At 38.3% G+C, this 26,457-nt stretch overlaps 2 protein-coding genes across 7 annotated transcripts in view; one reads left to right on the top strand and one right to left on the bottom strand.

Annotated features, from left to right (window-relative positions):
• The window catches only part of LOC118213281 (rhotekin-like), a 47,047-nt gene extending 39,833 nt beyond the window's left edge, over positions 1-7,214 (top strand). For 4 of the 6 annotated variants that reach the window (XM_035392136.1, XM_035392140.1, XM_035392138.1 and 1 more), the window contains exon 12: positions 3,130-7,214. In XM_035392136.1, coding sequence (XP_035248027.1) covers positions 3,130-3,683 — 554 coding nt within the window. In that variant the 3' untranslated portion in view covers positions 3,684-7,214. Of the gene's footprint in view, positions 1-452; positions 553-3,129 lie in introns of all 6 variants that reach the window. The other 2 variants (XM_035392141.1, XM_035392137.1) reach the window with 2 other exon arrangements.
• A 5,621-nt stretch (positions 7,215-12,835) lies between these two features.
• LOC118213006 lies at positions 12,836-18,156 on the bottom strand. Its single transcript, XM_035391593.1, has 6 exons — positions 18,133-18,156; positions 16,184-16,334; positions 15,811-15,863; positions 14,922-15,019; positions 14,575-14,740; positions 12,836-14,347 (listed from the first exon to the last, which is right to left on the bottom strand). Exons 1-6 carry the CDS (start codon positions 18,154-18,156, stop codon positions 12,836-12,838), a joined length of 2,004 nt encoding a protein of 667 aa, XP_035247484.1.
• Positions 18,157-26,457: the final 8,301 nt, after the last annotated feature.

Raw genomic sequence — 26,457 nt, 5'->3', positions numbered from 1 at the left:
TTTCGGCTAAACTTCACTGGTGGTCAACCCTTTCTGTGTTTTTTGTGATTGCTTTGTAAATGTGAATGCAGAGCAACTTACATTCTCTTCCTCCCTCTCTCTCTGTCTCATGGTGTATCTTTCTCCTGATTCCTTTATCCTTCTCCCTTCTGTCATTTCTCTGTCCTCTCCTGAATCCTTACATTCCATCTTGGTCTAATTTATGTCATAATGAGCTCTTATCTCATTGATTTCTTCCCCCTTAAATATCTAAACCTTTTTGCATGGTTCTGTTCTCACCTAATGAATCGATTTTTTGGGGTTTTTGTAATCATTATGATGTCATTATTTGTAACATCATTACCACCTTCCCCAATCTTCTCCATACTACCATACTCCTGGCTCATGTGCACGCACACTGCCGCTTCCCCTTACCCTCTTTCTCGCATGTCTCGCCAAACCCCTCCCCCCAGTCACCCCTCACCCCGCGCCATCATCTGAGGGGCTGCTGCTCCAGGATAATGCTGTGTCAGCCGAGATCCGTGCTCTGCTCTCTTCCTATTACAACGACAGGTGAAGTAACAGCAGCGCAATGCCCCCACTCAGGTCTCTCTCACCCAGCCCCCCCGTCCTCTCACCAAGCTCACAGCTCTCTGTCTAACTGGACTCAAGGCCTGTAAGTTCCCCTAAGTTCCATCAACCCAACCCATGTTTTTTTTTTCAATTCTGGCTCTGAGATGCAGTTATCAAAGTGAAATTCTTTCATTTGCGCACTGAATCCGTTTCATTTTTACATTCTTGCCCATGTGCTTGAAATAGTAATAAGGCCCGTTCTAGATACTGTAACCAGTGGTTTCATGTTGAGGAGGTCTGCTAAGAGTATCTTTTGGAGGTCCTGATTTGGGTGTTGCTTTTTTTTTCCTATGATACATAATGTAGATATTTGCGAATTGCAGTTCTTGCACTTGCTGTCTTTGATCTTTGCATTTTTCCACATTCTGAGTCACTGGATGAAATCATCTACTAAATGCTAGTAAAAAATGTTCTCAGTAAGTGTGTCAAGCCACCATGTCTGCTCCAAAAGAATCATGGCATGAACCTCATTTTCTTTTTGTACAGTACAAAAAGACTTTGAAGGTATGGTTTATTTGACTACTCTGTAAGCTTTTGATAAGGATTTCTTTTTTATTAGGAATCCACACTGAACTGGGTCCCCTTACCAAAACAGGATCACATAAAAACACTTCAATGTACAAGGCATGCTTTGAACATTTTACTCTGCAGGACACTATGCACCTGACGGAGTACCTCAGCCATTGAGAGCTGACAGATTTAACTGCCATCTACACCACTGATGATCTTTAAGAGCTTTGTTAAACAGACTGGGTGCTGTACACAAAGTATACCATTGACACAGGCCACAATAGATCAGACTGATAGACCTTCCAGGTAATGTCCAAATAACAAATTAGCCAACAAACTCAGTTACTTTATTCAAGAATTCCAATCATCCCTGAATGATTGATTGCGTCACAAACACTGTAGTCCTTGTTAGTTCACAAAATCCCTGAGATGAACCTGATCAAGGCGCTCGCAACTGTTGCACAACAGAGAGGCCAGGAGAGGGTCAAAGCCAAAAGTGCTGTAGCCCTTGGTCCAGCACAAACAATGAATCTTGGGTGAAAATGCAGACTTTTAACTTTGATTCCAGGGCATTTACATCCATATTGGACGATCCATGTAGGAATTACAGCTCTTTTTTATATATAGTCCCCCCATTGTAGGGGAGCAAAAGTAATTGTACAATTGGCTGCTCAGCTGTTTCTTGACCAGCTGTGTGCCGTTGTATCATTAGTTCATGCACAATAAGCTAACAAAATGTCTACATTTGGAGTTAAGTATTCTCCATGTTATCAAAGAGAGCAAGCGATGAGATGCTATTGGAGGGCTGTTTTGAAAGCTACAGTCATTTATTAGTCATTCCTTTTTCCTTGCCCTTTGGGTTTTATTATATTTGAATCTTCCTCAGGAGTTTATGCTTGTGGTTGCCCGGCACATCCACCCCTACATCTATTCGGGCGTGGACCACATCTCGCTCTCCGTAATGACTAACCGTAATAACGATTCTGCTGTGAAGTATTGCGCAATGTTGCTTATCAGCTCATGGACACTTTCTCAAACGGTGCTGTTCTGTTCAGTTGCTTGTGAAATCTTCCAGTGAACCGTGCCCGCTCTGCACTGCTTTTCGTTAGCGGTCGCACGAGGGAGATGGCACCTGCTTGGCTCAGGCCGGCTCTTATGCCCTGCCACAGCCTCTTGGCATAGCAGCCTGCTTTCTTTGCATGGCCTTGCCTCCTTCTCAGCCCTGTGCTGCACCTTTATGAGATTAACACTTATGTGCTACCCTCTGTCCTCAGGGAAAGAAAAGTCACTTCACAGGTTTGCTTGCTTGTAAAGAGAGAGCAACATATGGAACTTGAAAATGATCAGTTCTCAAACAAATCAATGCATTTGATTCAACTTACTCCCCCCCCCCCCCCCCCCTTACTAGGCCAGAAAACTGCATGAATGCACCTGAGATTACTACTTTCACACCTGTAAATATCTTAATGTTAATTGTAAAAATGAAAATGGGAATTTAGAGGCATGTCATTTTACAGAGCTTGAGGCAAATTAACTTCTGTACAAAGATTTTAGGTGAGCCCGTTGCTGAAAGGCATTGCAAGGTGTAAAGGTATGGTGCGTTAGACAAAAGCTCTTGACTTTAATCTTTGAATGAGATGCAGTTCAAGAACTTTTTTCCAACACCTTTACTGTTTTCCAATTATTTGTTGTATTTCTTGATGTATTTGTTAAAATGTGAAACAAAAAATAGGAACTTGCTCATGAATATGCAAATAATCTGCTGGAACACCACTATGGGTGGGGTGGAATGGTTGTGGTGAATAATCTGGCCCTGTGTTGCAGACCAGAATGATATGTTATTGTTTTTGCATATCTTCCAAGTATCCAAACTACTGAAGACCGAGGCCACATTCTATGTGGTTAGGATTCTATGTTGTTCAGTGTCACGTTGCTGGTTATCCTCTCAGCGCAGTGCAGAAGTCTCATTGTCATGCTTAATAATGCCAGCTTCTCCCCTTCTTCCAGTTATTGATACCACCGATGACCTTGAAGCAGTAACGGACATGTGGCAGAGGCACATGCAAGAGTTTGAGTTGTGCAGCCATCTTGGGACTTCCCCTCATTGGATGTCCTTGTTTGAGGAGGTCCCGAGTTGCAGAGCAGCCGGTCAGAGTCCCCAGCCCCGCTGCCGCGCCCCCCGGAGCCCACGCCCCAGCCCGCGGTCCGACAGCGATAGCCCCGAGCCCTGCTCCTGCCGCAGCTGGCCAGAAGCCCTGCCCCCTTGGCGCCCCCGCACCCTCTCCCTGGACACTAAACTGGGCAGCCCGCAGGGCAGCGGATACGGAGGCCTGCAGTGCCGATGTCAGGCCCCGCCCTCCAACTCCAACCCTTCCTGCCAACCCCCACAGCAGGGCCTGTCCTCCACCTCCACCTCCACCTGCAGCAACAGCTCCACCGATGGCAGCACCGCCTCCGATTCGGACTCCGCCCCCTTTCCACGCTCCACCCTGGGCAGCCGCAGCCTTGGGGGCCTACAAGCCAAGCTGGCCCCATGCACATGGCTGCAGACTCAGGTGTAGTGCTCCTCCTAAATCTGCATCAGAGGGTTCGGCATGCCAGCAAACCTCAGTCTCACCCCACTGCTCCCTCTGAGTCTCAGGTTATTTGCTCTTTGTGCTCTGGCTTTGTTGCAGAGCCTAGGCAGTCATGTCAGCATGTAAGGCAATAATAGTTTTTATTGGGTATTTTAAATTACTGGGACACCCGCATTACTCCAATCACTCTGGCACCTCAAACACAAAGAAGACTTGAGTTGGCCTTTGATGATGAAGAGGGGAAAAAAAACAAATGGCGAATTACAAGGCAATAAACCTTTCAGCAAGGATGTGGTTTACAGTAATTTTATGATCTGACTCCTGATATCCACTCTTTTCTGGGTACCTGGCTGTCATGAGTCTCCCAGTGGAGAGGAAGGGTGGCTACAGTAGTAGTGCTCTACAGTCACCCACTCGGCTTTTCACAGAGTGCATTAAGTATGCACAAGAAGAGGGCCTACTCATTTATAACTGCTGATGTGCACAAGAAGAGGGCCTACTCAGCGGCCTTTAAAGTGACCAAGACCTCCACTTTCTGTCAGCTGAGTGGAATGTTGATTGAGACATATGGTGTGTAACAGTAAAAAGGATAAGGTAGAGACCATCAGTTGAATTCAGACCAAAGATGGGAAAAACACTGATAATGTTAGAGCTTTGGCCAATGTGTGTGTGTGGTTTTTTAAAAAATTAAATCAATAGCTGGAAAAGCTGGTAAATTAATTATTGAATGCACCATTATTGGAGTTTAAATTAATGGAATAATGCAATATATACTCATCGGTGGTAACGTTCTCAACATGGATGGCAGTTGGTTTACTAAAAGAGTGTTGTACTGAGCAGAAAATGTGTGGAGCCTGTTGAAAAGTGGAGTGCAGTCAGTGACTGTCTATCCAGGACCCAGTTATTTTGCAAGTTAGGTCACATTTCTTTTTAAAACTGTGCCTAAACTATGATAATCTCCCGTATGCAAACATCACCCTGTACCCCTCAGTTCCTCTAGCCTACCTTCTGCCTTCTGTCAACTGCCAGCTTGCCTATGTATTGAGTTTTCACTATGCAGAAAAACAAAACCCAGCAGTGACATTTGGCCAACAGGGAAGTATTTTTCAGGCTAGTATTTATTTATTTAAATTATTTATTAGCTTACCAGATATCCTTATCCAGGACAATTGAAAAATGTTGTCAAATACTCATATTATCCATGTGAAAACGTACTTGCCCCTTAAAGGGTCGTTACACTCTAGATCATTTTTTTTTAGCTGTAAAAAATTTTCTTTTCTTTTTTTTTTTGTATTCCTACTTTATAATGAAACATTTTAATCCATGCCGTTATTTCAACATTTCTAAAATAATATCATTTTATCAGGAAAAAAATGGTAAAAATAAACATCTTGGTCCTGCCCTCTAACGAAAAATGCTTTCTGCATTCCCCTCTGGCCCTGCCCCAATCATGATATCTGAGTACCTCTTCGGATATACTACTACGTCATATAGATGTCAGTCAAGATATCCTGTCGGAAAATTGTTGCCACCCACAAATTCGTCCGTTTACTTTTTAAAATAATGGAACACTGCCGGCACCTGTTTGGCTAGATTTGTTTTGGCCCAATGCTTTTCAAACCGGAGAAACATGGCAGCCTGTTCATAAACTCTCATATTCTACCTAAACAGTCCACTGAAATATGTTTCTGAAAACAATTGAGGCAAGAAATAGGCCATGTAATTGCTGAATCTTGGTTCATATTTAACCTGCAATGCCTTGTTTGACAGTTTGATCCAAGTTTCGTGAGCCTATGCTGTACAAATAATTTGCAAATAGAATACTATATGAAAATTAGTTTGACACACCTACTCCACCCACGCAAGGAGGCATTTTTCAGAATTGTGTAGTAGGCGGGGCCAGGCTGAATCAGTGAGTGCAATTACTCTTTAAGCTTAATAACTGGTTTCACCACCTTTAGCAGCAACATCTGCAACTAAACACTTCCTTTGATATCAGTCTTTCATATCGCTGTGGAGGAATTTTCACCCATTCTACTTTGCAGAACTGCTTTAATTCAGAGAATTGGTTTTTGGGGATGAACTGCTCATTCCAGGTCCTGCCATAGCATCTCTGTTCGGTTTAAGTCAGGACTTTGACTGGGCCACTCCAAAATGTTCATTTATGCTGTTCTAATTGTGAAATGCTGTATTTGCGTTATGCCAGACATAATGGGACCCGTGTTGCCAAAGAGTTCCACTTTTGACTCATCTATCCATAGACCATTATCCCAAAAGGCTTTGTGATCATTCAAGTGCCCGTTTGCAAATGTGAGATGAGCAGTGATGTTTCTCCTGGTTTAGCAGTGTTTTCCGCCTTGCTACTTTCCCATGAAAACCATTCAGACATGGCACACATGAAATAATGGGGAAATCAGGAAGGGGGCAAATACTTTTTCACAGCACTGTATCTTACATGATTTCATATTAGCCTGTTTGTACGCCTGGGAGTTTGCTGGCACTTGTTTAGTATTAGAACCATGTTCAACAGTCTAACAGCAGTGTTGTGTCTGGGATTCAAACCTGAATATTTCTAGTTTCAGTTCCATGACTAATCTGTCACACAGTACCTCCAGGGGAAATTTCTTTGATTTTTATATTGGAATCAAGGGCTTTGCATTTACTGTGTGCAGTACGTTTTATGTAACATGCTACGAAAGTAATTGTATGACACAATACATCGTCCAATCCCATGAGAGTACTTTTTAAAATTTTCAAAAATCTTTCCTTTTATGAGCATGCTCATTCAGACCATTTGGCACTGTTTTATGCAGGCTTCCTCTCAGGTCCTGAACAACAATCCCATTGTCCTACCGTCTTATTTAACAAGCAGATTCAACTGTGTTTCCTAAGGATTTTATTGAGCCGTGCTAAGTTAATATATCATGAATGTTAGAAAAGAGGCATTTGTTAATGTAAAGTTTTGTAATTTAACTTCATCTAATGCTTTTTAGAGATTAAAACATTTTTACATAGTTGGATTTTTATTTAAATACTGACATGATGTCAGGCAAGTTTACCAGACTAATATAGGGCAATGACCATTGAGATTGATAGCACTAAAAGTTAATCTTTTGATGTGAGCATTTTGTCCACAGGCTGTTTGCATGGGTCAGTGATTAAGGGAGATTGCAAAGTGTAACAGTTATTATTAAACAAAAGTTTTAAAATGATAAATAATGTATGATTTATGACTGTAGTTTGAATGCTTCTGGTGTGCCTTTTTTCCACACTGTACTCTTTCTGGTAATTAAGCACACATTCATTATCATGTAAGTATTACCTCACCGTTCAGGTTAAAAAGGTCTTCAAAATGAATGATGAGTTGATTTATTAATAAATTGTTATTATAAAAAGTTATTATAATTTGAACTCACACCAACATTTAGTCCCTTTGATATGCCAAGCAAATGCCTGACTAAAATTACTATGGATTTTGTTCACTGGATTGTTGCCATAAAAAGGAGACTGGCTTTATCACGATTTGTGTCATCTGTGGATTTCCAAAAAGCATAGAATGTGAGGACACCCCAAGCTTTTTTGCCACCCACATAACATGACAAAATAAGGAACCATTTAAAATAAAACAGTTCATAGAGCTAGAACCATGAGTTTAAACACTTTCAAACAGTATATTGTGTGTCCAGACAGACTGAAAATGTCTCAGTAAAAAAAACAGAATAAATGCAAATAAACCCAAATACGGGCCGGTGCAATTTTAGGGGTTGAACCTGTATGCCTGTATGACACTAGTTCAACTTTCATATTAAGTCCTTTACCATTATCGTGTTGGACTAGTGTCATTATTTCTGCGCAATTAGGAAAATACTTATGATACAGTGCTGATTGTGTTAAAGGTTGTCCAAGACAACCAGAATTGCAGGTTCAGAAATGTCAGTGTAATTTGATCATATATTTTCAGTCTAAGCAGTTGGACGAGTTTAAGGCATTAAAGGAATTGTATTACACTCTTGATGCTCACTGCCAAGTGTGAAAATGTATTCTAATGCTATAATTGATAATATTTGTGGAGTGAAACTACAGATAGTTGTAAATGGTTACTAGTTGTAAATGGCTTCATTCCCCACATTTTTAAAATACCTTTTTTTTTTTTTTTAAAGAAACATTTATCAAACAACCATATCACCCATGTGAAAAAAGAATTCCCCCCTTAAACTTAATAACTGGTTGCACCACTGGTTTAGCAGCAACTCTCCTCCCACTTCGGCACACGGTGAGTCAGGAAATTACCAAACGGCTCAGGCGCATAATAAACCCATGACGAAAATACCACTTGCTTGTGTATTGGCTTGCAACATGTGCTGGCACGAAAATAGAGCCCAATGTCTAAAAAGTACAATTGAGGATTGGTGTAATTTGTGCCCTTCACATATTGATTTGAAATATAGATATAAAGATTCTATCGAGCTCTGGTAAAAGTATAATAATAATAATAATAATTTGGATATAAGATTATTTGATTACAGCTTGTACGCAATATATTTTCTGTACACATGTACAGTTAATGGCTTAAATTATCATTAATATAATGATTGCCTTCAGTTGGCAAGACTGCCCCAGATTAAAATATTTTTTGAATCCTTTCCAGAGTTTATTGTGTGTTCATTTCATTGTAGATTGGTACACTGAATCAAATGAATATTTGTATTCGCACATGCCTTCACTGTTATTAATAGCTTTATGGGGATGGTTTAACATTAAGGACATGGGTGTGTATTTATTCAAACATGCAAATTTAGAATTGCAAATATTTCAGAAGAACATCACAACAACAGGTACTCCTTTAAACATAGTCCTCTATTTTTATGTCTTTAGGTTTTTGTGAAAACCTTGCCAGGAAGTCTCACAACACAAACATTTGGAATTTCTCTATAACATTTCTCGTCTTTGCTTACAAAATACACGACATGGTCAAAAGTATGTGGACACCTGACATCCAATATCCAGTCCAAAATTACGGGCATTAATGTGGAGTTTGTCCACCCATTGCTGCTATAACAACCTCTACTTTATACTAAATGTTTCCATTCAGCCAGAAGAGCATTAGTGAGGCCGGGGCACTGACTGGGTGATTAGGCCTGGCTCGCAGTTGGCTTTCCAACTGATCCCAAAGGTCTTGGATGGGGTTGAGGTCAGGGCTCTGTGCAGGCAAGTCAAGTTCTTCCACACTGTTCTCATCAAAATCATTTCTATATGGACCTTGCTGTGTGCCCGGGGGCATTGTCATGCTGAAACAGGAAAGAGCCTTTCCCAAAATGTTGGGGAAGCACAGAATCATCTATAATGTGATTGTATACTGTAGCATTATGATTTGCCTTCACTGGCACTAAGTGGTCTGGTGCAAATCACAAAAAACAGCCCTAGACTAAGAGGTGTCCAGATATTTTTGGCCTTGTGTAATATTCTAAACTATCCAAATGTAACTGACAGGGTAATGCTAATTTTGAGACCAAGGGAAGGAGACAGTTGACACAGACTCCTAATACTGTATTGCTAACCAGTGGAACTGGTAATTCCTCCAATTCCTCAGTTCAAATGTCCAAAGGAAGTATCTGCAATATTAGGGACCTGAAGCTGTGAGAAACTCGCCCTACAGGGCAAGAACATATATTATAATGTTGAAATTGCAACAGTTTCAGAATTCATAACGTGCATTTATCATCCAGAAAATGTATTTAGAAATATTTGGAACATAGAAATGAATAGCTGTATTTAGAGCTTGGCACTGTAGTCCATACTTTGGCTTGCAAAACTTGTAAAAGTCTGTAAAATGAAGGGCAGTTCTCTGCTGTTCTTATATTCTGACAAATTAAAAATACCTAAAGTAATTTTTTGTACTATTCCAAAGTGGTAGATGGGGGCTTATTTGTTAGTCATGTACAGTATAGTACAGCATTTACACATAATGATTCATGCTCAGCTTATTTCAGTACCTGTAGGAGCATGTTTTTGAGGCAGAATGAAGAAAGGGTAAACAACCTTAGTTTAAATGTTATGAGGAATGGGACTAGTCGTCTTGATAGTCAATTAATTTTCCACCATTTTTAAATTTTATAATAAAAGAAGGTAGAAAGGTGAAAGTATTTGGACATATATGTATGGAATGATAGTTAATGCTTGAAATATGTTTGATTTAATTTTAAAAGGACTACATCCCTATAATATACAACTATACTAACAGAGATGCTATCGGAGAAGGAGGGACACAACACTGGAGGAATGTGGCTTGAGAAGAGGACAGCAGACAAAAGGATATATGATTTCTAGAATACAACTGACAGACATCAGTTCGGTTGTAGCCATAAGGTTTTAAGTGCATAACTTCAGTGTATATGTAATACTTACTTACAAAATAAAAAATAAATCACTTTCAAACATTTCCTGGGGCTAGTTTTGCATTGATCTTAAGTCAGATAGGTAATATGACAGGAATCATCTCTACAGGAACAAGGAAGCAGAAAATGTATTTGGCACCCTCAAGTACAGCATACAAACATAACCTATGACTCATGATTTATATTTCATCTTGTGATAAATGATGCAAAAAATATACCAACAACAAGTCATAGTAATTTGTTAAAAATCATGTATTTTAGCTGGAAGTGAGTAACACTTTAGCCTATCTTACCAACCAAGTGATAAAGAATGTTCATGTACACTGCTTATCAAGAATATCCAGTTTAGAGTCTCACATAGTCCCATTTTAGTCTTAAAAACAATCTGTTACGTGTTGCATTCCATGTCTTGTATTTAAAAAAGCTCATGCATACACTTCTGCTCTAAGAATTTCCATAGCCTTGTTCTCTGCTTCTAGATCTGTGGCTCCTAGATCAAATCTGTGTATGCTTGTTTTTGTTACCGCCCAGTAAGGATACGTGCGTTTTAGTTCTTTCATAATTTTTTTACTGAAATGTATGAACATGATGTACTTTTGGATTAGCTGATTATCATTTGTGTTATCTTTTAAAGCTTCATTATCTTATCGGCATTTTAGTAGTCAGGTGTCGCATTTTCACCAATTAGGAGCATATCGATTAAGTTCAGTCTTTAATTTGATCAGTTAAAAAATTTGACCTCTTATGTAATCTTTTAACATATAGTATAATGTTACTGTGGCACTTATATTTGTCATGGCATGCATTAGTATTTCTGGCAGAATGTGGCGTAAGAGGTTAAATAATCCCTCTAAACATAAACTAATTATAATTAAGGATTATTGGATTGTGGTTGTGGTTGAGAAGAAAACCAGCATACACAGGGGTCCCCAGGACCGTGTTTGAGAACCACTGTGCTAGATTTTCTGGCTATCCTAATTTTCATTCTAATAGAGCTTGTAGCAAATGGCAATTCATAGTGAATCATGATTCATTCTAAATTAATAACTCAGTAATGTCCAATCAGTTGATTTGGTCAGTTGGAACAAGAACCTGCATACAGCCCTGTTACTCAAATTATGTTCCTTGAGGGCTGAGAACTGTTGGTTTTCCACCCTCCCTTTACCTGAGAGTCAGATGTGAAGACAGTCTGGCCAATCAGAGGCACAAATTGTTCGGTTATTTACCTGGGAGAAAAAAAAAACGGCTGGATTTGCATTTGAGGGCCAGGTTTGATTATCTGAGGCATACAGGGTGGGACTTCAGGAACAATGTTAAAAATACACTTAATTGCAGGGATCTTCATTTCTGGTCCTGGTGAGCTGCAGGATCTGCTGTTTTTTGATGTTTGGTACTTAATTTATCAATTCAAGCATTCAGTTACATCATTAATTCTACTCACCTGGTTTCTTGGGTTTGAATTGGTTGCTGATATTAAAGCAAAAACCAAAACTAGCTGACCTATGGTCCTATTCTGAAATCTATGTAAGTCAGTGTACATAGATTTCATAATAGGACATGTTCTTTTGAAAATGAAGAGATGTATGGTGTTTGGGATTCCAGATCTGCATTCTGGTGACAGAAGAGGTTGTTTGTACCTATGGTTGGCTTTTCTTTATAAAAAAAAAACTTGTCTAAATAATCAAGAAAATCCACTGCCTTCAGAAAGTTTTCACCCCCATTTATAATTCCTCATTTGATATGCAGTCAAATGAAAATATTGTTTAACTGGATTTTCTTTACTCATATATTAGTAATTATCCATGATAATTACATGACTGTTGTTCCCATCAAATATATGCAAATAATTACTAATTAATTTGACTGTGATAATCAAATAAATGCAGAACCACTATGAATATGTGAGTTTTTACTTTTATTGTGTACTGAGTTACAGCTTCCCAATTCAACACTTTCACAAATATGTACAAAAATACATTTTTGGTTATGCTATGGCTCCTTTTATCCCTTCAAAATGTAATATATAAAGTAAACAAGATAATACAAATATAGATATTACAAAGCAAATACAAGTTCATAGTTCCTTTAAAGACTGTTTTACAGAAAATTAAAATATACAGTTTTCAAAGTAAATAACAATATGACAATTTAAAAAAGGAAGTACTCTATAGACACAAAGTACAGTGTGTACAAAAATAGCTACTTGGCTTCTTGGTGAAACCCCTGGAGTGATGGTGAATGTTCAGTTAGAGGACATAAACATGGTTGTGAAGGTTGTTCATCTTCCTGTGTCGTTCTCTGTAACCTCTTTGACATACATGTATTTTACATTTCCATTGCAATCAAAGAATTCAGAGTCAAGATAAAGAAAACACCTTCATTTTAATAGGACCAATCTACTATCTACCACAAACAAAGCTGAAATCCAAAATGAACAGAATGACAATGAAATAACCCTTCATGGAAGAGCCCTTATTTACAACTTAGGTGTGGTACATGCAACACAGGTGTCATTTCTTCACCAATGGGCAGTAGAAAAATAGAAAAATAAGATGTAAACATCTGAAATATTTTAGAGCTGTAACAGTTCTTCCATCAGTTGTAAGGCCATTCACATGGGCCATTTGAACAGCTGTGTCCTTTATTGGAATGTGTTTCAGCATGGGAGGTTCTGCTGGTGGGTGCTGTGCTTTCTTTACTGGCATGACAGTTATTTGGCACCAGCAGTGCTCTGACCAGTCGTCACAGGGAATTGGAGATGAGTTGCCTCAGTTTAAGGTACTCTTCCTGGGTGAGAGCCTGCAGGGATGATGAGGTAGAGTTGACCATGTAGACGTTGGCGGGTCTGCTCATTGATTGGGCTTTCTCATGTGGCCCAAGCAGGGCTGGTGAGGTTGCACACCTGTAAGTCGGGGACAAATGGCCTGTGCTTCGCTGTTCTTGCTCATGGGTACCCAGTGGTGATTTTAGAGAGGCTGACTGGACCTGACTGTTGTTTCTTCCCACCACCAGGTCCTGAGCTTCCATCAGCCCCATGGGGGATGTCTTCTGTGCTACATAATCTTTGTTCTGGAGGTAAAAGTGGTAGGGATTGCTGCCAGTAGGACCCTTTGAAAACATGTTTTGGTGGTATGGTTCAAAGCCCCGTCTACATTCTGTGTTGGCCTCCCACTCCCTGGCTGTGATGCCAGGTGAGAGTGGATGATGGTGCCGTTTGATGCTGGCATAGTGATCTCCATTTGTGGTGTGCCTCTGCTTGGTGATGGAGCCATTGAAGTTTCTGTCCTCCCCCTTGAAGCTGCTATCATTGTTCCTTTGGTGTTTATGGAAGCTCGGATCTGAGGGTTTGTCCCTCACAAGTGCTGCCTCTGAATTCACTTGCATCGGTAACCTTCCCTCTCCTCCCTTCATGTGACTCTCACGGGACTCCAAGGCCACAGCACTGAATCTGTTACGGAGACCTGACACGATGGTACCCTTAAACCAGTCCTGCAGCAGGGCCAGTGGGATCTGGATCTCCATCCTACCTGAAGACTCACTGGATGAATTCATCATAGAGCAGCTTAGATTGAGGGGACTTTGGCTAGGCTTGGGAGATTCCCCTTCTTGTTTAGACGTTTCTGGGATCTTGGTAGTCCGCACATCTGGAGCAGCCGGACCACGATGCCACAGTGGTGAGGTGCTAAAAGCCTCTGTCTTAATGGTGGGATCTGTCTCTGGAGAGGAATTGTGTGAGACTGCAGAGGAAGCGAGATCAATGACATCTCTCATAGCTGGGAAGGGACAGATACTTGGACCAGCAGGACTGGGCTTTGCAGTGGCCACTTCGGGATCCAACACCTCTGGTCCCTCTTCTTTGGCTACACTGCAGGCCTGATAAAGGGGGACCACCTTGTTGAGAAATTTAGGAGTCTTGTTGCTGCTGGTTGGGGTAAAGGAGGAAGGCTGCTGGCTGACTTTGCTGATGCCCCCCTCTTTGCAGCTCAGATTTAAGGGCTCAGCCCAACCCGAGGAGGACATGTACTCATTTGCTAACGTGCGCAGTACAACCAGGTGCTGCCTTGGCCTTTCGCTCACTTCCAGGGGTGGTGGCATGTAGAAGGCCCTGGAGTCAGGATGGGGCAGGGGTGTTGACCTGGTAGGGGAGGCTGGGAGGTAAGGTGGCAGTGCTGCACCGCTGGACTGGAAATAATGTTGCAGGTGCACAGGCATTGGAATGACCCTGGCTCTGTCTTCTAAGAAGGCATGGGAATTCTGGATGGTTAGAAAGAAAGGCGCAGACAGATAGTGAGAGAAAGTGGATGTGATAAATTATTCAAATGATATATCCATGACAATCCATGTCTGTCAGAAAACAAGATATTCAAGCAGAATCAACAAAATGGCAGTATAATTTACTGATTATCAGGTACCGCCTGACTCTAAACACTAAATTCACTGTCCATAGGCTAAAGAATTGGGTGTTGGGGGAGCGACGGTACCTGGTGTAGAGTGTGCGCATGTCCATAAGCTGTGCTGCGTTTTCCGCCTCGGAGGCCCTCCTCCTCGCCATGAGGATAGCTGGGACGCAATCGTTTCTGCTGGCGGGGAAGGGTTAAGTCCTTATTGCCTTCTCCCCTCAAGTAGCACTCATATGGCAGGATCAGCCTAGAGAAACACAGGGCGCAGTGAGCATAAAGTGATGCACATGCACACACACACACATACACACACACGGGTGCACACACAAAGGTATGCGCATTTCGCTCACTCATACAGACAAACGCACACTTTGTATAGGAATGAAACGGGCTAGTGAGTGAAGGTGCTGTCAATGCATGCAACATACTTCTCATAGTGACGACGTGTGCAAGTGGCTGCACTGGTGCTGCGAGGGTTCCCCCCCAGCTTGTTGTACACCTGCTTCCATAACTGGTGGGCTGTAACCTGAGAAAAGGAGAGCCACATGCAAGACGTGAGTGCAAATGGTTCAAAAAAGTGCGTCAGTCACATATACCGTACTACACTGCTCAGTATGCATGTCCCACACTGACGGTGAAATGCTGTTTTATGCTTCTGAATCGTACTGAGTGTGATCTATATAGGCGATTGTTATGTTAAACCCAATACTACCTGACCTAAAAGGAAGTTGAAAAACCTCTGGGATAGTTAAAGGGTAAAGCAAGTTAGTGATTTTAACTTTAAACGTATTGCATTCTGCAATGGGATCAACTGTCCATTCAAGTTTAGAATCTGCCATTTCCACTCTTAGAACTAGTCTACCATTTCATAATTGATAACAATATTAACCAGGGAGATATAACTTACTGTCACCTTGCTCATACCACCCTCTTAAATTGGGTAATTGTGCTTTTTAACAGTTTACCTGGCATTTGACCAAACATAACTGCGGGTTTGTATGTCTCCAACTTCTGTCTCTAATTTTTCACTGTTACCATGAATGAGGAAGCATTCTTTAGAATTCATTGCCAAGAGATATATTTAACTAAAGATCATTTCCCGGTGTATGATCATATGACATTTTTACTGTAAATGTTGTATATGTAAATTCAATTTAAAGCAGATTCTATATTTAATGATAGATTTAACAAATAAAACAAGAGCATCATGCTGAGATTCAGTCAAGCCAAAACAATTAGGTAATTATAATGCAGAAAATGCATGTGAGTTTAACTGAATAAAATCAGCCACACACACACACAGGCTTTCAACTGTACCTGGTTGTATCCTCCCAAGCTCTGTACAGTCTTGAACATCACAAAGAGATCAACTGTAAGGAAATCAAGAACAGACAAATGCATTATCAGCAAGGTATCACCAAAAAAAGCATTCTGTAAGCAGTAATGATTTACAGTAATCATTTGGAATGACATTGTAATATGGGAAAATTATGAGGTATTGTATGTGTGTGTGTGTGTGTGTGTGAACTGAAGAACATTTAACTGTGTATTTGGTATTCTTGTTTAAATGTGTTATTTTTTCACAGAATTTGAACGGAGAGAACTTCTACATATGAAATAGACACATGGATGTTTGGGTGTTTAAATGTGACATACAGTATATGAATGAAAGCATACACATGCCACTCACTCTGCTTGAATCCGAGGTGAGGTATTCTTTCAATGGGAGTGTCTCGATTCTTCATATAGGCATAGAGTTCCTTGAGGAAGGTCTCCTCAGTCATCTCCTCCTCTGGCTTCATTGTTGCCCACTCCTGTGTTCTCTCCTGCGACAGGGCACCCTAGCAGATACACAAGCACACATAACCATGTCAAAAGCTCTAACACTCTAGCAAACAGGCTCTAATTAATTGAATGCTTGCAAGCGTGAGCTGGCCTGAATAATACTGAATGCAACGCATGATATGTCAGATATGCCAACACCTCTGAATAAACACTTTCCCATATCATTGCTGTTGACCTTGTGCCAGCACTAGTGTTTCCTAAATCAGGCCATATTTGAGTTTGTGTCCCTGGGGCCATTATGAGTGATAGATCCATTGCCGTTGCGGATCCAACCTGTTCCCTGTGTGAGCTGCTGATGACTCAGAGCAAATTAATGCACCCCCATATGAGGTGGCCAGTGTGCCTAGGTGAAACGAACCAAAGAAAGCACAATGGCTCCATTGAGATCCTTGGAGACATCAACACATATGCATCCATTCTTTTTAGGTTGAAATCTGAGATTCCAAGAGATCTTTCTAAAGCACAACATTCTTGCTATGACTGTAGGACACACTGTTCTTTTGTCTCCAGTGCAGGAGCTTCTTTTGATCTTATCTAGTTGTTTATTAAGTTATTTTTTCATGATATCACTGAATCAGAATGTAATGAAATGATATCAGAAAAGAACCATTTGCAGTTGTATGCAGTCACAATTCTAAGTTTAATTATAGGAATGATAGGGCCCTATTCCAGCAGTCTGCAGTCCTGCTCTTGGTCCAGGGTCTGCTGGTATTTGTTGATGCTCTGCACTTATTTGATCAATTAAAGCATTTGGTTAACCTGTTAACCGTAACTTCAATTATTTGCTGGTTTTAGGATAGAAAAAAAAAAATCCCACTGCAGACCCTGTGGTTCTCTAGAGTCAGGGCTGCAGACCCTTGTATTTTAACAAATATGGTCTAAAACGGTATGCGAGCTATATGTATGCTAACTTTCATCTGTGTCCTTTCTTCTTCTGCTCTCTGTTTTTCAGAGTCATTTCCATCTGTAAAAATGTGTTTGAAACAGTTGTCTTCTTGACCATGAGCGATAATGACAATGATCATCAGTAATTTGAAAGAAAGTATACAGGCCAAAAAAAAAAGGTTTTCTTTGCACAAATATTATCATTTTATGTAGAAAAATACTGGACGCGAAAATACATGCTCAAGCTGATTATAGAATGTCCAACAATAACTGCTCAATTTGGCAGATATGAATTAATACATATAGTAAGGTGATTAATGATTATTACTTCTAACAGAAATGCTAATTATTTTGGTATAATTTTACAATAAGGTAATATGAATTGGCAATAACTAATGTAGTTATGAACTACTAACTACTGAAAAGTTCATCTATACAACTTTGTTAATGTATTTGTGCATCATTAATTCATTTTAATATCTACATTAGTTATTGCCAGTTCATATTGGGATTTTTAAAAAAAAACAGTTAATGTATTTGTTAATGGTTAAGTAATAGGTTTATCCTATGTTTTGATAATGTATAATTAATCATGTAACTAAAACATTTGTCAATGTATTTGTTAACTACTAATTTGATTTCATGTTTAATTAATGTGTATTAAAGTGTACATAATTTATTCATGTTAACACCTACATTATTTAATGCCAATTCATTTGACCTTATTGTAAAGTGTTACCATTTCTTCGTTTATATTTCATGTTTATATGTACATATTACATTTTTTATGCCAAAAAGAGAAACCGTTGCAAAAGATTGCGTTAATCATCAAACTGAAGTTTTCATAATTTGTGCCAGTACTGTATGTGCACATGCATTTTCTTATATGCTTATTGTTTATGTATTTACTGTGTACCACAGCTCATAGCTCATATTGAGGTGCTTCTATTTCAGATCCAGAATTCTTAATAGATTTCTAAATAATCACAAACTCTTGCCCTCCTAGCACCACTAATATTTAACTTTTTTTTCTTGCAGGTTTTGAGTCTCACCTCAGCCTCAGGCTGACAAATTCTGTGGCATTCAATTCAAAGGACAAGGGTAAATATTACTGCTGTAAGGTTACTGGATTTGCTAAAATAAATACATATGGATTTACAGTAACATTACAATTATTGATATGATCAAAACAACTGTATGTAATCTGGCAGAACATAATGCTCTTCATCACTCTATTATAAATGACCTCTTTGATTGTTAAATGCCTATAGCTCTATTGTTATACTCCAAGTTCTGTCAGACCACTCAAAATCAAAACTGCTTTTAACATACAAACCATCTCTAACCCTTATGACAACAATGCTACAGTGCGTAGTTATGGCTGTATGCAGACAATGATGTTGCAATTATTATCTGCAGTGTCCACATACTTTTTATGATTGACCTTGCAATAAAACAGTAATAAAAATATTATTATGTTGTTAATAATCTGCATCTATAATTGTAACAAAAAGAGTTGAGCGTGTAACATAATAGCTAGATGTAAAGCATTGGTGGTCAATCCCAGTCCTGGACTATGAGGCTGAATTTCTTGTTGCAAGTAATGTAATAACTTTTTTCATGTGATGTATTATCTTATTACCTCATGCAATCAACATTTATCCATTATGTGCAGTTATTATATTATGAGTTGCTACTGTATACACTTCCTGTATGACTGGAGTGGCAAATCATGCATAATATAGTTGCTATTCTTGTGCATTCCAGATCATTTCCCGGAAAGGTACTAATAAATTCCAGATGCATCAAGGTCACGTAGCCAAACTGCATTGCTTTTCACAAATTGATTTTGACAAAAATCACTTCTCACCACTATAAATTAGCATGAAATTCACTAAAACATGATTTTGTCTCACATGATGAATTTCAATTACAATTACGTATTACCTTAAATAATTTAATTTTCAATTGCGTCTTCATCACTGAAATGGCCAAGATTTTGATCACTTCAAATTTTTATTGATCCATTTTAGTTGATTTTGTTCCTAAATAAATTGATTACTTTGTTAACTGTCATTAATATGTCATTATACCCAGAAATGTATTTTGTCCCCTGTAGGGGACATGAGTCTCTTTTCTTATTCTCATAATCTCATATATTCTACTCTGCTGAAACATGTTCTGTGTAGAGGACATAAAAATAAAATAATATTTTTTAAAAATATTTCCAGTGCAACATGTTTTTCAACTAAAGCACTTATATTACATCAAAAAAGTATGTAAACCTTTCTCAGGTAGAAACAGTAATACTGTATGAGGTATGCCAATACAAGGTATGCTAGATATACGACGGTTGGGCTCACTGGGGAGTAAATCATTGATAACAGATTACTACAAAGAATTAATCTTTGTAGTTACAGTTGTTATTAGCTTTTTTCAACTTTGTAATTAAGGTTATTCTGGCTGCAGATGAACAAAATATTGCCATAGCACATGTATACATGTGAAAAAATGTGAGCTTAATTCTACATTAAATGGCAAGTGTGAAAATGACAATGAGCAATTGATTCTAAAGTATATATTTGCAATGACTGCCATCATTTGTATTTTGTATCAGTCATCATAAGATATATAAGAGTCATTACAAATGTTCTGAATGAAGAATATGTTGAACTTCTCAAAACAGATCAGCTAATCCAATCATGTCAACAACCAATTAGTTCTCTCTTCATCTTTAGTAAGTGTTGTTATTATTATTCAGCAAAATTGTGGTTTATGTCAATATTTCATTGTGTCTTTAAGTTGAGTTTTTTCTGATGTCTGAAGGTAATAAATGGCTAAAATTCAATAAATATCTGTCTTTATTTCTGCTGTAAAGTTATGTTCCTGTAAATTTAGAGCTTGAACACTTTTGAACAACTTTAGTGATTGCTGAACTCACAAAGCTTGAAAATAAGTTTTGCATTTAACTGTAAATCTAAGGTGTTAAGGGAATTGTGAAATTAATTCTGTGTTTTGGAGAAACAAAATAAAATTGCACTTGGAAGAATGTTAAAGAAATACTTTACATTAAGGTTTCAGAATTTATAATAATGGCATCCTTATTCAGTTTAGTCATGAATTATGCTAAAATATAATAACTATTATTCATTAGGAAATACAAATACCTGTAACCTGCAATGAAGTTCAACAAGTCTGAAGAAATATTTTACAACAGATACAGAGTTTGAGTTATATATCTTCCTATGTTATGTTTTTGTATACATCCTCATGGTGATCTTTGTGATCACATCGCAATTATATGATGGAAAGATGACTTGTAGAGATTAGATGAATATAACAATATTATATACAATTTAATAAAATATGAATGTGTAACTACTTCATTTTGCCATCCAATATTTCATATGTACATCACAATTCATATATCATATGTAATGTACTTTTCAAACAGCTCAGGTGATTCAACTTTAAACACAGAAAAAAATATATATTTAAACTCAATTTATTGGTAGCATTGGACAAGCACAATTACTGCATGTGTGCACGACTTGAAAATCTGCTTTAGTCTACACTAGCCTTTTGAGAGATATGAAATATAATAGTATGTATTTAATAAGTTATGCTACAAAGCGCTACCTTTCCAAATAAAACATGAGATGGAAATTCTCAGGGCAGCAAACATATGTGTAAAATGCACATCATTAAACCCTGCTCTGATCTTCCACTGAAGCTGCACTTGTACTCCTCACTGTTAAAGTGAACAAAAATGTTCTAGTCTCTCAGATGATAATTTTGTCATAACTGTTGGCTGTAAGAAAAATGACTAAATTATGCCACATTATTATATACGTATTATGCCAGTCATGTGACTTCAGAGTAGAGCTTGTTTGGTTGTTTGTTTCTTTTTTATCACCACTCAAGAACTAACTCTACAATTTGGAATTAACCATCAAAACCACCAGAATTACTCATTTTAGCCAATTTCATGCAATTCATACACTCCTTACATTAGATTCATTGGTGCTGAAATCACAGACAGCTCAATTTAATTAAAATACCTGACTTTGCAGTAATGTTGTCCAAGTGTAATTATTTCCGTATATATTCTACTTACTTGGGAATCAGTTTAAATCCAATCAGAGGTCAGGGTTGTTTTCAGAGCCTCCAAAACTAGTCCTCTCAGCAACTGATTCCAGGACCGCTCTTGTGTCTGTCTCCAGGTGCATGCACCTGTTCTTCACACTTGAGTGACATCATAGACAGCCACACTGTTGGGTGTATCCTGTGTTCTATCCAGGCATCTATTTGAACCTGACTGGTTGTTCCTGTTTGTGGGACAGAAGCCAATATTCTGTGTAATATATATTTCAAAATAATTGGGTCGTATCCATTTAATATTTCAAATTTAAAGTCATTGAGATAAAGCAATGGTTTTTGACCTACTCATTTGCTTGTTCAGGCATTATTCTTTCATCTATAATGTGATTGATTGGCCATACAGGAAAAGCACAAGGTCACTGTGAACATATAAGGCTTTGTGCCCGACAGGAAATTGTGCACATACAGAAGAATATTCTTCTTGAGGGGATGTAAAAACCATATGTGCCTATATATTTTTCAAGTGGTTATTTTTTTTATTATTCTCACAGAATAATACAAATGCAACTAACCAACCGAGATTCAAAAAAAGTGTCTGGATCTTTTCTCATTTGTAGTAATTGCGACTTTTAGAAGACCCCGGTCATGGCTGGAGGCCAATAATGCATTCATGAGTGCACACTCATGCACACACACACACACAGTATGGTGATTTTTTTTGTCAGGATTCAGAACAAAACCACATATATTACACAATCATGTATATATTTTCCCCCCTATTTTTCCCCCCAAAAAAAAGTATAATAGAGGACAGCGGTGTTTCTAATTTATCTGGCTGTTGTATCTAATCTAATGTGTTATAATTAATCTGTCTGTATGTGAGCTCAATGCTTCAGGTTAACAATCTGTCTAATGGTATGTGTCTGTTGAAACCCTGAAGTAGACAAAGAAAAGTCAAGCACGTACTTCGAAAGGAATGCTAAATCCACTTGTGAGTATTGAGTTCTTGGTTTGTATTTATAGAATACTCTCATTCAGGGTTTCTATTGTCTTGCTGATTGGTCTCAGCATTTTTTCCTCCTCCTTCAACCTTGGCCTGAATTCAGTTACAACTTGCCACGCCTAAAAAAATCACAAATTATACATTTATCATTGAGAACATGAACTGCTCAGATTAGATTTATGGAAATGTTGCAGTATTACTACATCATATGTGTATTCTCATTCAGAGATTGAATTTTTATGTTGTTCTGTTTTGGAATAGCAATACCAAAATATACCAGGAGATTAATTTCCTGAAACAAAACCAGTTTTAATCTGACAGTGTTATTGATAAGAGCAGATGTTAATTTTTCAGCACATTCGTCTTTGTATGGAAAATTATCTCAGTATGTCTTAACAGAATGTTCAGCAGGACAATCCACTGTATTACAATACATGTATTTTAATTATTGTTGATATCAGGACTGGAATGGGGGCAAGGAGTGGTGGGTGGGGCGGAGGGTGGGGGTGGGGGAGGGGTGTTGGGGGGTGGAGAGAAATGCCCCCCTAAATTAATTTCCTTAGTGCTATCTATTTTGTATATCGTTCAATAAGAAAACTCATCTTGATTATGGTTAGTACGATTTCTTTGTGCAACAGTCAGTGATCATGTCAAACTCATATGCCCATTCTACAGAAAACTATTCAATTACATAATTTGTGGTCATTTCTTGGTACCAGTGTTATTTCCTGATATACAAAGATTGCTGGTAAATATGCCTGTGTATGCTGTTGTCCATTGTCAAATGTCTAGTTGTCATAACTGTTAGCTAGTTTTGACAGTCAGCTAGCTAGCTGAGAAAGAGAGCAAAGAAGGGGGGCTACCTAGAACTAAGTGTATTAAAATACATCATAAACATAAAAAGTGGATCTCAAAAGAGGGCACGAGAGGACAGGTCCATGAATGCGACAAATGAGTGAATCCCCTGTCATCACAGTATTAAGCCCTTATCACAACAACGACAGCACACCCATTTATCTCAGTTATGCTGCTGGTACCACAAGGAAGTACATAGCTAGATAATAGATGATGATAGAAATAGGGTTAGATCCTACTCGGTGCCAATGTATTTCACCCTGAGCTGCCTCTGATTCGATGTGAATCCTTTTTAATACCCAGGGAGGGTGTATATGCTGAGATAAATAGCTTCAGAAAAGGGTATGCAATTCCATTGTGTTTATCAAGAGTCACTGTTCTTCTCACAAAAGCTCTTGCCACATGAATGTGTTTAATCCTGTGGAAAATTGGAAACAGGATTCTTGTGTATATTTTTAAGAACAAAGTGCAAATCATAACTATGACAAAATCTGCTTAACTGATGAGATGGCCCTCCAGAACTATTTAAAGATAATTCTGTAAAAGAAGAATGAATCAGGTAAAGGTACATGGCACTAAGCATAATTTCTTCACTCAGTTAGGCATGTACTAGGAAGGAATGTGGATTATAGCATGAACTGGTATGGTTCCAGCGAGTGAAAGGAAACCATGTTTCTGAAATGTAATTGGTATTGTTGTTGTTATAATTTTGTGTTTTCAGTAGTTTTAGTTAACTCATTGACATGTGTTCCTCCTTGAGCAGGTGTATGCAGAGATAATTGAACTTCAAGGATTAAGGACTATTTCAGGTTTTCTCACATGTAATGGCCATTAACGTTTATTAGATTTTTGGCCATTATCTTGCATTTTGTTAGGAACAGAACCCATTTGAGCGTAATGCCACTGATTTCTGCATCTGATGTAATTTAGAAGCTAATCTTTAACGTAAAGGAGTAATGCTAATGCTAGTAATTCTAAAGGTCCTTCACCTCATACAGAGCCTGCTTTTCAACATTCAATTGGTTTCTTAATGTAATGCAAATTTATCTGTTATATATATATATATACATATATATATATATATATATATATATATATATATATATATATATATATATATATATTAGGGATGGTGCCATATTTTGCAACATTCAAATAATGTGTTCTCTCCAAATATTTTCTCCTCCCAAATTTGGCCAACATTATTCAGATTCTGATCTTTTCTTCCCACCTCTCTGATGTGATTCACTCAAGAGTCACTCAAGTTTCTCAATTACACAAATACACAAACCTGCAGAGAGACAGTGAATGAGAGCTTCCTTCAACATTGGATAGACCAGAACAACACCATTGGGCTTTGGAGACTTTAAAATTAAAATTACTCCAATGCTGTAAATGCTATATTCTGCTCCTTCCATGACTTCACAAAATATTTGGGCTTAAAATAACTGTGTTTTTGAAATAAAATAAAAAATCGACTGAGTAAACAGAAACAGGCAGTTTCTGTCATCTTCTTCACTACCATAACATTAGATTTAGATTGAAAAAACACTGACGAAGGGTTCAAGGGGAAAACACTGACAAGAAAGATCCAGTGGACAATCTGTATTTGAATCAGAACATCATGTTAAGATGCCATAAAGAAACCTTCTGAAAAATGAATAGAGTTGCCAACTACCCGCAACCAGAATGCAGTATGCCAAGAATTAGAAAACAACCATCTGGATGTAGATTAAAAATGACTGATTTAGCATTCTGTAACTCAGTTACAACATATAATTTCAGCCAGACTAACACTGCATGTACCTACAGCCAACTCAGCCAACTGTAGTGTGCAAGTGAACAGGTCATTCTGGAAGTTTGTAGAAACTTTATTTACAGATTAACCTATAGATTTATGCACAGAAGTGAAATGTGCAAGCAGTGGAGGGAAACTAATTGCTTGCTCAATCAAAGTTAACCAAAAAAGCTATTTATGCATGTGAATAGTGCCACAGAGATAAAATACTTTAGGATGTGAAACCCTCACATGGGTCAGTTTGCTTATTAACGAACTGAAAAATTAATGAAATACAAACGTTATATGCACATCAGTGGCTGAGATACTGCTTCATAATGTTTGGAACAAAGAAAATGTTTTTTTTTTTTTACTTGGCTCTGTACTCAACAATTTTAGATCTGTAAATAAACAATTCCCATGTTTAATTTAAGGGTATTTTATACACTTTAGTTTTGTTTTTTACTTCAGCATATTAAATGCATGTTAAATTGGATTCAGATCAGGTGATCAGGAGATCAGACTTGGCCAGTCAAGAATTTTCCAGTTTTTAGCTTTGAAAAGCTCCTTTGTGTCATTAGCAGTATGTCTGGAATCATTGTCTTGCTCTTGGATGAAGCGCTGTCCAATGAGTTTGGAGGCATTAGCTTAAACTTGAGCAGATTAGATGCTTCTTTACACTGTCACATCATCAACAAAGACAAGTGAGCTAATATTGGTGGCAGCCATACGTGCCCAAACCGTAACACCCCTACCACCATGTGTCACAGATGAAGGGATGCTTCGGAGCTTGGGTAGTTCCTTTTGGCCTCCACACTTTGCTCTTGCCATCACTCTGATACAAGTGAATATTGGTCTCATCTGTCCGCAAGACCTTTTTGCAGAACACTTTTAGGTACTTCTTTGTAAATTGTTACCTGGCCATCCAGTTTTTGCCACTAACTAGAGGTTTGCATCTTGCAGTGTAGCCTCTGTAGTTCTGTTAGTGAAGTCTTCAGTGGACAGTAGTCATTGACACATCCACACCTGCCTCTTGAAGAGTTTTACTGATCTGTTGGATAGACATTTGGGTTTTTTCTTCATTATGGTGAGACGTTTCAGTCATCAACAGTAGAGGACTTCCTTACCAGGCCCTTTGCAACTGAGCTCACTAGTGCTCTTTTTCTTCTGAATGATGTTCCATTGATTTTGATAAGCCTAAGGTTTAGCCTATGCCTCTGACAGTTCTTTATGAATTTCTCAGCCTCACAATTATTTCCTTGACTTTCATCAGCACAACTCTGGTCCTTGAATTGAGAATAAAACTGAAAGCTCTCTTGTACCTGGACTAAGGATCTGTAACTTTATTTCCTTTTATAGTTACTAAAAATGTATATATATATATTTTTTTTTAATATATTATTTTTTAAAATATTTACAAAAGCAGGACGTCAAGCTCAATATCCTACTTGTCTTCTCCTCCAGGGCAGCCAGTTGAGTGAGTCTCTATAACACAGTC

The sequence above is a fragment of the Anguilla anguilla genome, chromosome 14 (assembly GCF_013347855.1).
Source record: "Anguilla anguilla isolate fAngAng1 chromosome 14, fAngAng1.pri, whole genome shotgun sequence".
Lineage (NCBI taxonomy): Eukaryota > Metazoa > Chordata > Actinopteri > Anguilliformes > Anguillidae > Anguilla > Anguilla anguilla.
Note: the sequence above shows the minus strand (reverse complement) of the source record. Positions and strands in the feature narration are given on the sequence as shown.

Coding starts and splice junctions, on each gene's coding strand:
- LOC118213006 (XM_035391593.1), bottom strand. CDS start 18,156: ATGAGCTATGAGCTGTGGTACACA. Junction 15,020..15,810: donor GCTTGGGAGGATACAACCAG/GTACAGTTGAAA, acceptor TCCTTTTCTCAG/GTTACAGCCCACCAGTTATG. Junction 14,741..14,921: donor ACACGTCGTCACTATGAGAA/GTATGTTGCATG, acceptor GTGTTTCTCTAG/GCTGATCCTGCCATATGAGT.